The 15,257-nt window shown below is 37.6% G+C and overlaps 1 protein-coding gene across 1 annotated transcript in view; it reads left to right on the forward strand.

Moving 5' to 3' along the window:
- Nucleotides 1–2,044: 2,044 nt before the first annotated feature.
- Nucleotides 2,045–15,257, forward strand: part of LOC146476760 (uncharacterized) — a gene marked incomplete at its 5' end in the record, with an annotated part of 220,663 nt that continues 207,450 nt past the window's right edge. Inside the window, 4 exons of the mRNA XM_085113862.1 lie at nt 2,045–2,183; nt 7,753–7,846; nt 7,958–8,045; nt 9,017–9,412. Coding sequence (XP_084969988.1) covers nt 2,045–2,183; nt 7,753–7,846; nt 7,958–8,045; nt 9,017–9,412 — 717 coding nt within the window. The remainder of the gene's footprint in view (nt 2,184–7,752; nt 7,847–7,957; nt 8,046–9,016; nt 9,413–15,257) is intronic.

Consider the following 15,257-nt stretch of genomic DNA (forward strand, 5'->3'; position numbering starts at 1 on the left):
TCCTCTTTTTCTGCACGAAGACTGCGAGGTTAAAGGTTAACTTGCCTGAATCCGAAGAATGAAAAGTAACGTAAGCTTCAAAAGCTTGAAACACTTGAGCTCTCACGATCGGCGTTGGCAGAAAAAAGGGGCGAGCAATTGCGGAGCCCGCGAATTTATGGCTCGCTCTGCGTGTGGCGACAATCCCGCTATCGTTATATCTTGACTAACTACCTCCGCAGCTTGTACCCAAGGATAATATAAAGCCCCGCCCCAGCATAAAACCTATTATCGCGCTAAGTCAATAATGGGCCATATTGACTGTCATATCACTTACTCCGTGTTAACAACAATATTTATATCCTTACGCACTTACAACTGCGAAAATCAAGGACACAACTTTCCTTTAATTATTTTAAAATTCCAACTGATCTTGCTAAACTGTATAAGCCCCTCCCCACACAAGCATCATACGAGTTCGAGGTCTCTGCTCTTTAATGAGATGCAATTTACGGACCGTATACGGACCGAGAAGTGCCTTTACGTTCTCTACGAACCGTATGGATCGTCAAACCGTACAAACCCCTCTCTCAGATAAGACGTGGAAATTTCTAAGTGTCCTTAATGAAATACAATTTACGGACCGTGTACGGACCGAAAAGTGCCTTTACGATCTGTACAAACCGTACGGATCGTCAAACCGTAAGCCCCTCTCTGAGATAAGACGTGGAAATATTGTAAGTCTCCTTAATGAGATGCAATTTACAGACGGTATACAGACCGAAAAGGGCCTTTACGATCTTTACAAACCGTTCAAGCCCCTCTCTCAGCTAAGACGTGGAAATATTCTAAGTGTCCTTAATAAAATGCAATTAACGGACCGTGTGCGGACCGAAAAGTACCTTTACGATCTGTACAAACCGTACGGATCGTCAAACTGGATAAGCTCCTCTCTCAGATAAGACGTGGAAATATTCTAAGTTTACGTAATGAAATGCAATTTACGGACCGTGTACGGACCGAAAAGTTCCTCTACGATCTGTACAAACCGTACGGATCGCGAAACCGTATAAGCCCCTCTCTCAGATTAGACGTGGAAATATTCAAGTGTCCTGAATGAAATGCAATTGACGGACCGTATACGGACCGAAAAGTGCCTTTACGATCTGTTCAAAAACCATACGGATCGTCAAACCGTATAAGCTTTTCTCTCAGGTAAAACGTGGAGATAAGTCCTTAATGATATGCAATTTACGGACCGTGTACGGACCGAAAAATGCCTTTACGATGTGTTTTACCGACCGTAACAGTTTTCCAAACCGTACGGATCGAGAGGCTGTTTTTTCAGACCGTATCAGTTTGTCTATATTGGAAAACCTTTCAGCGACCGACCAGAAGTCGTTTTCTTAAACTTTGCGAAGACACTCAATTAGATCCTATCGAAGTAGTAAGAGTGGAATTGGTAACCTCACCACTAATTCCCTTCATCTCTTACAAGATGGTGACGATTACTGTGTTGTGGTTTTTAAAATTTAAATTATCTTTGAAAAATGCGTGGTTAGCCCTAAATTTTGATTTGCATTCCAGTAACCCAAGCTCAGGTCATGTTTTGTCCTGGAAACCTTTCATAGTACACATTTTAGACGTGAATATTCTATCACAATTTAATTATTTCTTACTCGGCTTCCATGAAAACCATTTTTTTTTTAAATTAATGGGATTCCGAGGATAAATAAATTTTCAGTTCATTTCAATTTACCCTAAAAAGTGATTTATGTTAGGTGTGTATTGCAAACTATTTTTCTGCTGCATAAGCTGTTTATCAAAGCATTTTGAAACATAAATAAAAAGTGGTATAGCTTGCATAACGTGGGCCCTAATTCCAACCCCCCACTGCCATCCCCTCAACCACACTGCCCACCCTATTCCCCCACCACCAATCCAGACCCGGAGTCGGCATTTTTTCTGATTGAAAAAAAAAAACAACAAAATAGGAAAGAAAGAAAGATTCCTTCCTGGGATGATACTTTGCTGTCATGTAAAACATGCTTATTTTTCATTCCAGTATATCAAGTGCGCGTGGACACCTCCAATATTGATGGTGCTGGAACGGACGCAACTGTGGATATAAAAATATATGGAGACAAAGGCTCTACTGAGACAAGAAGACTGAATAATGCAAATAAACACTTTGAAAAAGGAAGGTAACTGTACTGACCCATGCTTTTTTGAAGAACGATTCTAGATTCCTATGGTGTTGTTAAAATTCTTATACTACCAGAAGCTGAGAATATCAAGTGCAAGTTTTTGAAGTAATATATCAAACACGAGAAAGCGTGTTTCATCAGATATCCAAACACTGAGAAGTAGGTTGAAAAAACGAGGCGCAGCGGAGTTTTTTTAAACGACTTCGAGGTGTTTGGATGTCTGATGAAACACACTTTCGAGTTTTTTTAAACGACTTCGAGGTGTTTGGATGTCTGATGAAACACACTTTCGAGTGTTTGATATGGCTTCTCAAATGATCAATAATTCTTGGAGAAATTCAAGGCTAAAGTTGACAAAACTTTATGGTAATTAGGATCACATATCCAAACCACGGTCACGGTAGTGATTTTCTTTGTTTTGGCTTGATGAATTATTAATGAGTTTGAGAAGAGGACAAAGTTAAACAATTATTTATTACGTTATTACGGTTCAAAGTCGCCCCAGGCAGAATCCCCTCCCCCCCCCCCCCCCTTCCCCTTGGGGATCTATATAGGGTTAGGTTACCTTCAAGAACTTGTAATCTAGTTGAAAATTGAGAAATTGCAGTTGAAAATCGTGATTTAGTCAATATTACAAAGCTTCAACTTTTCGCGCAATATTGTTGTTCTTTAATCGCTTGGAGTCGTCACGTATAACACACTTAAAAGTAACAAGATTAGATATTGCACGAAAAGTAGTTGTTATGTAAACCTCTTGTTTCAATTTGTCGTGTAAGGGCATCTTTAACAGTTTGTCCTTGATTAACCGTCAATTGCAATAATTAATTCAAACTGGTACGTTAATTAATAATTAATCTTTAAGAGCCGTTGTCAGTAACTTTCGAGAATCCGGCGACAGAAGCGAAAATTCGAATTTTTTTTTATTTGCCCCAAAAGACCCTTTTGGTGAACTATTTTCAAAAATAATATTCAAAAGTTCCAGCGAATTTTTTTTTCGGCAAAAATTAGGAAAGTTCGAAATCGGCCTCAACGTGCCCGATGGCCCGATTGAAATTATGCAAATTAGTACATTTTCAAAACTCTCGTTCAAGACAAGGCAACGTTTTCTCAAGTTGACACTTTCACAATCGTTTTTACATCCCTTTTGCTTGCTTCCAAACTATATTTTATCTCGACCTGAACATTCTTTCATTTGAAGTTAGCAACGTAAAGAATACAATGTTTGCTATTTCTTAGATAGAGTGATTTTAGCCATATTTCAGATGACCATATCATCGGGGGTATACGAATATACTGGTAATGAAATACCTGTTTTGAACGGATAATTTTTCTTATTTATCATGTTAAAATATTTAGTTTGGCCCGTGGAAAGCGAGCGCGCTAGGTCGAGATGTGTGGAATGCACTTTGACACAATTCGCCATTTCAGCACTTCATGTTCCTCCTGTAACTTTGCACGTGTCAATACAGTTCACGGAAGCTTTTAGATAAAAGCCAAGGTCTCTGGTTTCATTTCATGCTTTAATACACGTAAATAACAAGCTTTAAACTTGAGAGCTCCCCATATTAGCATTAAGTCATCAAATGATTCGTTTCAGGTGAAATTTTCGAGTTTATATTGAGCCGTTCAAGTGAGATGAAAGAGCCGTTCCCAGGGAAACAACTTGAAATCAGTGAAATTAATACCCTGTCTCTCATATCTTGCTACACTTCCAAACTACCGTTATTTTTAAGCTAGAAAGTGTAAATGCTCCCTTTTTACGTGACCTAAAACAGAATTTGCCTTAAATATTACGAACAAAGTCCACTGCAATAAAAAACTGAAAAAATCGCACTGTAAACATCAGCCGTTTCTCAACTCGCCACATGGATGAAACGCGTCCGTCGTTTTACCTCTGTATACATTTATGACCAGAAAGTAGAAACAAAAATTTTTCTCTATGCCCATCTGTATAAAAACACTTGCCAACGAAGCTTTTGTTTTTCTGTGTGTTTGTCGAAAATACTGAAGAATAGTGCAACATTGTTACTGTCTACTTGGCTCATTCAATTACAACCGGATAACACGACTGAATAATAGATATAAAGAAATGCTCTTACTTCTCTGCAATCGTTACTCACATTATATACGGCGATGTCACATCCCCGAGGCAAGGCTGAAAGTCGTCTCAAATTCCGCATATTAGAAATTTAAAGTTTTGAACAACGCGAACAACTTTCATCGCGTGACAAGTGAAATGTGATACGCAAGCGCGCGAAAAGCACAGGAATAAGCTTTGTCAATATTTGCGCTTGTCAGTGATGACAGTGCAAAAATAATTTTTGAAATTACAAGATGAAATTGAGACAAGTCAAGGTTTGCAAGGTATATTTAATGGACTGAAACGATAATCATGTAGTTTTCCTCCTCCGAGATTCACTCTGTATTGTCTGTGCCGGATTCTCATCAATAACATTACAGAAAAAGTAAAACCGAAATTAATTTACAAATCAAGTCAACAAATTAAGACCTTTTGAAACCTCAATGCGGTATATCAGTACTATCCTCAAACAAAAAGCTAATACACTGAGGAGAGTGAAGTTTGTCTTTCGCCATGGATCAATGCTCAAAAGTTGTGGATAAAGCGAACCAGCCGTGAACTGTAGTACTAAAAATAGTTCGCAGGAAAAAAAATACAGGAAAATGTATGGAAAGTTCAAAACACGACTGGACGCTCTCTGGCACAGTTACATCCCTCCAATTTTTTTTCTTAAAATCCTTTTCCTAACGCCAAAAGTTTCCAATTCATGAATTTTTCAGCAGCAATGTTTTATTATTTTATGAAAATTATTTGACATCGAATTTCCATACAAACACTGGTATTTCAAGCCTGTTTGCCTACTCTTCAAAATGGCGTCGAAAACCGTGATAAGGCCTATTGCAGTCAAATATTTAACGTAGCTTTAATGTCAGTTTGAGATGAGTCAATGATGGTGATAAAATGTTAACCGGAAATACACAACATTATTCTGCATTATTGCTGACGGTAGAGCTGATCGAATTTTAAGGTAAGAGTTTAACCTTAATTTATTTTCTAGCGCGCGCACTAGTGTCAAAGGACAAGGGGCACGACTGACATTTCTCAGATGTTCGTGTTCGGTCTAAAAGACGGTGTTATCTCTTACGGGCCGTCACTGTTCAAGTCTGACGTTGTCTTTGTTAAATCCTCCTAGCGTGCTCCAGAGTATCCACCACACAAACAGCCTTTGAAAAGGCCATTGAGAGTATCTTTTGAGCCTGTGTACCAGAGTCTAGTGATTATTCAATTTATAGTGATCTTTATATGGAATTGGTTGAAGACATAACTTAATTACGAGTTCCATTTGGATTAGGTTAAGCCACAGTGCATACATTGATCATGATGAACAACGATTCTAAAAAAAATAGGGGAAAATCAGAAAAGGAAATAAAATGTTCTTTCATGCTCTTAGTTTCACTCAAATGAAAACACTTTACCTGCCCTTTCCAGCAACAACACTATTTCGTCTTGAATTTCTTCATAGGCCGGATCTTTTGTGCCTGTATAGGTGCGAGCGAACGCCCTTTTTGCATTGATTAAGCGTAACACATTGCAAATATTGCGCATTTTTTGAGCTTGATCGATCCGCACGGAGAGGTTCCATGGCGAAAGAAAAACTTTACTCTCCTAAATATATTAGCTTTTTGTTTGAGGATAGTATTGAAATACCGCATCGAGACCTCGAAAGCTCTTGATTGGTTTACTTTACATTTTAGTTAATTTCGGCTTTATTTTGAGGAAAATAAAGGTTGTTGTTGTTGTTGTTGATGAGAATTCGGTAAAATCCCCCCCGGGGGATACATGAAATTCGTTTCAATCCGGCAATCAAATATACCTTGCAGACCTTGACTTGTCTTAATTTCTTCTTGTAATTTCAAAAATTATTTTCGCACTGTCATCACAAGCGCAAATGTTGACATAGCTTATTCCTGTGCTTTTCGCGCGCTTGCGTATCACATTTCACTTGTCACGCAATGAAAGTTGTTCGCGTTGTTCAAAACTTTAAATTTCTAATATGCGGAATTTGAGACAACTTTCAGCCTTGCCTCTGGGATGTGATATCGCCGGATATAATGTGAGTAACGATTGGAGAGAATTAAGAGCATTTTTTTATATCTAGTATTCAGTCGTGTTATCCGGTTGTGATTGAATGAGTCAAGCAGTCAGTAACAATGTTGCACTATTCTTCAGTATTTTCGACAAACACACAGAAAAACAAAAGCTTCGTTGGCAAGTGTTTTTATACAGATGGGCATAGAGAAGAATTTTTGTTTCTACTTTCTGGTTATAAATGTATACAGAGGTAAAACAATAACGGACGCGTTTCATCCATGTGGCGAGTTGAGAAACGGCTGATGTTTACAGTTTACGTCGGTGCGCGATTTTTTCAGTTTTTTATTGCAGTGGACTTTGTTCGTAATATTTAAGGCAAATTCTGTTTTAGGTCACGTAAAAAGGGAGCATTTACACTTTCTAGCTTAAAAATAACGGTAGTTTGGAAGTGTAGCAAGATATGAGAGACAGGGTATTAATTTCACTGATTTCAAGTTGTTTCCCTGGGAACGGCTCTTTCATCTCACTTGAACGGCTCAATATAAACTCGAAAATTTCACCTGAAACGAATCATTTGATGACTTAATGCTAATATGGGGAGCTCTCAAGTTTAAAGCTTGTTATTTACGTGTATTAAAGCATGAAATGAAACCAGAGACCTTGGCTTTTATCTAAAAGCTTCCGTGAACTGTATTGACACGTGCAAAGTTACAGGAGGAACATGAAGTGCTGAAATGGCGAATTGTGTCAAAGTGCATTCCACACATCTCGACCTAGCGCGCTCGCTTTCCACGGGCCAAACTAAATATTTTAACATGATAAATAAGAAAAATTACCCGTTCAAAACAGGTATTTCATTACCAGTATATTCGTATACCCCCGATGATATGGTCATCTGAAATATGGCTAAAATCACTCTATCTAAGAAATAGCAAACATTGTATTCTTTACGTTGCTAACTTCGAATGAAAGAATGTTCAGGTCGAGATAAAATATAGTTTGGAAGCAAGCAAAAGGGATGTAAAAACGATTGTGAAAGTGTCAACTCGAGAAAACGTTGCGTTGTCTTGAACGAGAGTTTTAAAAATATACTAATTTGCATAATTTCAATCGAGCCATCGGGCACGTTGAGGCCGATTTCGAACTTTCCTAATTTTTGCGGAAAAAAAAATTCGCTGGAACTTTTGAATATTATTTTTGAAAATAGTTCACCAAAAGGGTCTTTTGGGGCAAATAAAAAAAAATTCGAATTTTCGCTTCTGTCGCCGGATTCTCGAAAGTTACTGACAACGGCTCTTAACTGACCGTTTATCATGTCTTGCAAAACATTGTGAACAACCCGTATTACGTCTATGCTTTTGCACGTTCTTCTTACGTCATTCAATGGTAGAAAACCACAGATGAGAGAAAAATGTTGTCATTCCAGTTTGATGTTTTTTTGTTTGTTTGTTTTAGAACTGACATATTTGACATCACTGCTAAAGACGTAGGACAAGCGAGGGGGGTGGAGGTTACTCGTGGATCAGGTTCAAGCTGGCATCTTAAGCAAGTGAGGAACTATTAACTCATAAGATTAGATTTTCAGCAGTGGAAGCTTTTTAATGCTCTCAGGTGTTTTTATGTGTTCTGATTCATTTATCGCCGCTCTTTGCCATTCTAGGTTGGTGTAAAGGTTAGAAATCAGGCAGGATACACGGAGTTTAACTTTAATACCTGGATTGAGGAAAATGAACCCTACATATTATCCCGTGAGTTATCACGATAACTTTAATATCACAGCTGAGATATAAAAACATTACAAGACTTGTCTTACACAACACACTCAATGTTAGCTAAGAGCCCATACAGCCTTTGCACTTAAAGCTCAACTTTAGTCGGCTGACAACGCCTTACGTGGACAAAATTTTCAGACCCCGTTAGAAAATTTGGTAAGCTTTCCCTACTTAACTACTACTTAACTAGTACTACTACTACTACTACTACTACTACTACTACTACTACTACTACTACTACTACTACTACTACTACTACTACTACTACTACTACTACTACTACTACTGCCACTACCACTGCTACTGCTACTGCTACTATTGATGCTGTTGTTGCTGCTGCTACTACTGCTACTACTTCTACTACTACTCTACTACTACTACTGCTACCGCTACTGCTGCTGCTGCTGCTGCTACTCCTACTGTAACTGCTACTGCTACTGCTACTACTTCTGCTGCTGCTGCTGCTTATTTCAACCCAGACGCTGCACACGAAATTGTAGATTGGGAACCTGCCACTAAGAAACCAAATAGTAGCTTGACAAACTAACGAAATTTGCTGAAAAAACAAGTTTATGTCTCTTTTTACAATTTATATTGTCGTTTTAGTTGAATCTGAGTCAATCAGGTTAATCCGGGTTGATATCCCTGATTCAGCGAGTAGATCCAATGCCTTCCTGTTATAAATGTTGTATCTACCTGTATAAATTTAATAATAACCTCGCTTTTCTTCTGGATCACGAATTTTCAAAAAACTCTCTAATTCTTTCATAATTTGTTTGTTTATTAAATTTATTTATTTTATTTTATTGACAATATTGGTCTCTCTTTAAATCTTACATTTTTAAATATAGGCATAGTATCAAGGAGAAAATTTAAAATTGTATGACTGAAATTAAAATTTAGATGTCAAATTATTTCTGGAAACCTTGTTTTTTTGTTTTTTCTAGAAACATGCCCGAGGGGCTGGGTACCAGTGATCAACAGTTCTTGCTACGAATTTTCGGACAACAGAATACCGTGGGATTCAGCGAAATCTACCTGTGTAGAATCTGGAGCAAAGCTTGTGGTGTTCAATACAGAAGCTGAACAACAAGCACTTGCCCCTTTAGTAGCAATGAACATATGGATTGGTTTGTACAGGGATCCAAGGAACAGGTCACGGTGGCTGTGGGTCGATGAATCAAACACTGATTACACTAATTGGTACAAAGGAGAACCTAACGGCGCCGGACGCACGAGGGATTGTGTATATTTAAGTGGTTATACTCCTTCCAGAAATTATTCCTCAAAATGGTTTGACTGGCGCTGTACCAGTTCTCTCAATTACGTTTGCGAAATCAGTGGTAAGGAAGATTTATTTTTATAAGCAATTAGATTACGAGCTTTCTATCAGCGAATTGTGCAGAGTTGAATTCCCCGAGTTGAAATTAAACAATCACACTGCTCGGCAGGCCCGCTTTCATCTTCCTATACACTCATGGAATATGAAGACGTCTAGTCTGTTTGTCTCAGTAGACAATTTAATGATTTCGATCGAAAAACGGTAATATTGACAGGAAATCCATTTTTGAAATATACAAAAATATACAAATATACAGTTGTTTGAAAGGGTCTGACTAGCACTCGAAATAGTCGACCTCATTTACAAGAGCGGCTGCCTGAGAATGTCGAGAACTCGCAGTCAAAACTGAAATTTCGGATTTCCTCATATTTTGTCAGGAGAATCCCTTAAGAGAACTATTTACGAAAATAACGATAAAACTTTCCAAAGATTTTTCGTTTTCGAAATTCCGGCATAATGTGAAATGCCGTGATCGCGTCGCAGCCGGCGTTAAATTTTGACGAAATTTGGTGTATTTTCAAAGCGCTCGTGAAGGAAGACAGCTTAGCTTATTAAAAAGATCTTTTGAAGTTTAGTTTGGCATCCTTCTGAGAAAACGGTCTTATGAAAATATTGCTGAAGGATTCTGATTTACATGCAGTTTTCAAAGTCCGAAGATTCCTATTTTCAGCATTTTCGTTGACACTTGAAATTGTGGAAACTTTGCGGACAAATATCGTGTCCTGGTACATCGAAAATTTGTAGCAAGTATTTTACAATAAGAAACCTCTATACATGTACTGCAACACATAACAAATCCAGCTTGGGAAATTTAAAATCCAAGCGTTGATGGAATTAAACACATAAAGTGTTTTTTTTTTTCAAAATGGCAGTGGTCACGCAACTACAAGTTAACAAGTTTAAAATAAATTTATTGTTTATGTTTCATTTCTGGTGGAATAAAACTATGTTGTTATTCGGAAACAAAATCTCATTTGTTGGTGGGTTTATCCATATAAAAATTAATTTCATTCCAAATTGGTGATCACCGATCGGAAACGAAAAAACGAAAAGTTCAGGTGTTGTGTCACGCTTTCCTCGGTACGCCAGCGTCAACAATGCGAAGGATACGAAACAAAATCGATAAATATTTCATATCAAAGTGCATCTGAAACCCCACACAGACGATAATGTTTCATTAAATTACTAATCGGATTGCGTGAAAAAGGCGTCTGGTTCAGTAAAGTTGCGCAAAAGTTGCAGTTTCTATAAATCCTAGGTTTGCCTCACTGTCATTAAAATGTCGTGACAGGCACTACATTGAGCTGAACAAGCGAAGATGAGAATTCTAAAAGCTGAAGAACGAGGTATCTGTGATTTCAATTTGCAGGTCCAGACTATATATCATAAACAGAACTGAGATATCAGAGTCGGTAGAGAAAATCATGCGTTCACTTTAATTCAAGGCTGGCCATATTATTACCTTCAACAGCTACCATTCCAATGCCTCAATATAGGCATTTAAATGAACCATCCCCTCTAATGTGAGCAATAGTCCACCTTTCTCAATCCGATCCGGATAGAAGAGCGCCAGAAAATGACCAAGATTGTTTGCATATTATGGCCATCACTGTGCACATAGCTATTTTAAACTTGCTATTTATAAACAATGACGCAAAATGGTTACAAATAGCAATGTGCGTAGGTAAACACCGGTTCTTGGTTTGGATTGGTTTGCTCGATACTAGAAACTGTATTTCGTCTTCCGCGATGTCATATTTTGCAGTGTCTATATATTTTCGACTGTATTTATGGCTCCGTGCTCATCAGTTTTCGTCCTTGATAGACGACGATTCCGGGGTTTCGGTCAGAGTTCGTACTATTACAGCAATCTGCGTTTCTTTGGGTGAATGCCAAAAAGACAGCTCCAGTCATCCCGGTCCCAATGCCAGGGAGGTGTTTGCTGACGACAAAACTGGCAGTGAAATGTTAATAATCCTTGCGCGCGCGTGTTAGTAAAGTTATCGATTATCTGATGTTGTTGATTAAACATATGAAGTTAAGTTCACTGAACTGACATTGATGGAATACAAACAGCGGTGATATTTCTGATCAAGCTACAATGGCCCAATTGCAAAATCATCATCATCATCATCATCATCATCATCATCATCATCACCATTATCGTCATCATCGTCATCGTCATCATCATCATCATCATCATCATCACCATTATCATCATCATCATCGGTAAATCGAATAAAGGCCTTAGAGGTACGGCATGCTGCTTTGTTTTTCTTGTAAGCATGAGAAACCTGCAGTTACTATTAAATGACATCTGTAGTGCGGAAATACTTCGGATTATTGTTGAATAACTTTTACGTACAAGGGTATGTGTGTACTGAAGGAAATTCAAAATTCGTGCTAATTGAAGTAGCCACAGCGATAGGATGATTGCTGAGACCATTGCGGTTTTTGAATATTGTTTTCTCCTTTTTTCTGTTTAAGTTTTTTGTTCACCTTTCCTTCTAAGACCAAAGTATTGTGTCTCTATACCACATGGCACCCTCCTCTTAGATAAAACAATAGTTTCCCCGCTTCCTCTTCTCCCCGTATTAACTGCATTCATTGTCCTCTTTTTTAAATGTCATATTCACTCAAGATTGTTTGAGGGCCGGTTGCAAAAAAAAAAAAATAAGTTCAGTTTCAAAGTAGTTGGAATCTCAAATTAAGCAATTGGTTTTTACTCGTAGATATGCTTTAGCATCCACGAGTATAGTGGCTTTCTGTATGCAAATGAATCACTCGCTCCGGTTTAACCGGAAGTGGAATAATAGCCAATCCCACAGCGAGGGAGAAAATAGGGTGATTGGTGATTGCTTGATCTTTGCGCTAGTACCCAGATTCCTCTTACATACGCGCGAACTTAAATTTAAAAAAAAATATGGCGGCTGAAAGGGCGAATTTAGTTGTCTTTTCTTTGTTGTAGAGAATTGGATAAAAATAGCAGTGTTTAGACGTCAGCCTGTATCAGGACAGTGGATGAAAATAGTAAGGATCTTTTTAAGCGCTAGGAAACTTTGCAGACGTTTTCAAGTTTGGGAGCGATCTTATTTTTTTAATCCTGCGCCACTGTGTGTAAATGGTCCGGTCTAATAGATATAGAAGATTTGTTGTGTTAAAGGAATTTTTTTGTGTGATAAATGTTAAAAGTAGAAGGGTTTTGCTCTGTCGGTGGACGCTGTTGCTGTCAACTTAATCTCAGAATGCATTATAATTATTAATTATTTTTCCATTTGTTTTGGAAGAGAAAGGAAAAGCACGAACCTTTCAAAACTCCCTGTGAACCACATTGGTTCTTTTGTTTTGGGAGTGCAAACTGATACTGTTTTGTTCAGGAAAACCACAGCAGTAATTAGCTGGCTCTTAATCTTGATATTGCAAAGTCAACACAAGAATCGCTTGTGAATGCCTTATGCTACTTTATATGTATGAAAACTAGTAAGAATGAAAACTGGATTAGGGAGTGCATTCGATGACCTGGATCCAAGGTTCTCTCTCCTTTGCCAAGTTGGTTTGACATAAAATCAAATAGCACTGGGGTATAAATCCTCAGCTGTCCCTTTCTTAACTGTCTTCATTGTTACCCAAAAAACTTCATCAGGCAGTTATCCCCAGCAGTTTGTTTACTCTTTGCTACATGAGACAGTTAACTTAGAATGAAATAACACAACAATTAAAGGGTAATGAAATTTTGTGCTGTGCAGTACTGATTATACAATTGAGAAATCGGAGAATTATCTCTGCATGGAGTGTAAATTTCTGTGCTGGAAGGAAACCACTTAAATTTTGCATTGCCCTAGTGAGGACATTTGGTCCATCAGTGATCAAACTCGTGGGGGTCATGGGTTTGAATCCTACCAAGTTCAAAGAGTTTTTCTTTACCTTGTATCAACCACATTTCCCAACTGAGGTAATATTGAGAAGAAAATTAAGTGTTTCCTTCCACCACAAAAATTTACATTGCAGATTTTATTCTCTGATTTCTCAATTAAGGTAGTTGGCTTGCTTCAACCCTTTGATCTTGTGTCCTTACAAGCAAAAACCGAATTAAAGAAGTCAGTAGACTGCTGAACACTGCACTGCTGCAGTCTCATCACTCCAGCTTATGGATAGCACCTCATCAGAGAAGTCCCATTCATTTTTACACAGCAAAATACCTACCATGTATCATTAAATAAGCATTCTGTAAAATATTCCTTACATTACATTTCATCATCCTGTTTTTCTGAGAAAAAAAATAAAAGGTACAAGCGTGCTTAAAGAGAGTTGAGTGTGCATATCATAGTCCTCTTCTGAAGATTTCACAAAATAATGAACAATTTATACTTTGCTTGAAATATTGAAAATTAAAAGGATTTTATCACTTTATCCTTCAAACAATCAGTGGTTTAAACTGTTCTTATATAAATGAAGAATATTTTACATAAACTCTGTACAAAATGGAAAAGGAAATATTAATGAGTGTTTTTCCTTATACTACTGAAAAAGTTATACCAGACTATGTGATAAGGTGTAGAAAACTGTAGCACTGGTCACTCACATCACAAAACCCATAAAAAATAAACAGTTATTGTTGGATTATCAAAAGTAAGTAAAAGGAAATAATTCACTTGGTGTATAACATTTGTATAATAATCTTGTATAAATCACTACAGTGGAATACCAATTTTTTTTAACCTCCTAGGGAAACTGAATTTTGTTCAAAAAATAGGATGTAAAATCTGACTGAAGCAAATCCAAGGGAATTAACAACTACTAGCTCAAAGAATCGGGAGTGTAAAAAAATTAAGGGTTCAAATAACTGAGATTGCACTGTAAAAATAAATAACTGTACATATGTCATAATTCATTACTCACTTCTAAGTTTTGAATTTTTTTGTTAATTAAAAGAGATGGCTGATAAAAAGTTTGACCTTTTAACTGTTATCAAAGTTATCAACAGAAGCCAGGGTCTGGTTGCATTGAACATGGCCTGAATATCAGCCACATCCACGAGTTAACGATAGTATCACTTTGATTGAACTTAGTTGGCGTCCGATACAAAACGCCTGGGATCTAGAGATTATTTTCAGTAAACTCATGTATCTATTAACAAGTTGAATACGTTCTAACCAGCTTTAAATCAATGTTATTTTCATTACTATGGAAGAAAATACTCAAAAAAAGACTGCTGTTTAATTAGCTACGATAAGGGTCGTTTATTGACAGGCAGACAGGCAGACTACACGGGCTAGTTGAAATCCTGGGAAAAAGATGAAAATAACGTAACGTTTGTTTGATGGAAGTTTAGAGCAATACCACGTGTAATAAAACCTTCTACTCGAAAATGTGCCAAAGCGCCGGGAAAAAATGGAATTTTATCTCATATCAGTCATGTCCAATACTCACCACTTGTTCGGGTCGTGAAATTGCCTTTACACATCGTACGGCTCGTACGTGTCGTGAAACAATTGTTCCACTGGTCAGTTTGGTGCAAGTGGTGAAACAGTTACATTTTCGTGGAATTACATGATGTTGCTTCTAAATTTTAGGGGTGGATGTGGAAAAATGCATCTCATTAGGGAGACTAAGAAAATATCAGTCCGTGTTTGTGAGGCAGAAGGGCCCTTGCAATTAGTTGTCGACTCGTACGAGTCGTATAAGTGAACAGAAGCATTGTCAAGTCAACAAAGTAAATTGTCCAGTGGTAAAATGCATCTCATTAGGGAGAATTAGAAAATATCAGTCCGTGTTTGTAAGGCAGTAGAGCTCGTACGAGTCGACAACTGACTGCTGGGGCCCTACAGCCTTACAAACACGGACTG

The sequence above is a fragment of the Pavona decussata genome, unplaced genomic scaffold (assembly GCF_977016875.1).
Source record: "Pavona decussata unplaced genomic scaffold, jaPavDecu1.1 SCAFFOLD_72, whole genome shotgun sequence".
NCBI lineage: Eukaryota > Metazoa > Cnidaria > Anthozoa > Scleractinia > Agariciidae > Pavona > Pavona decussata.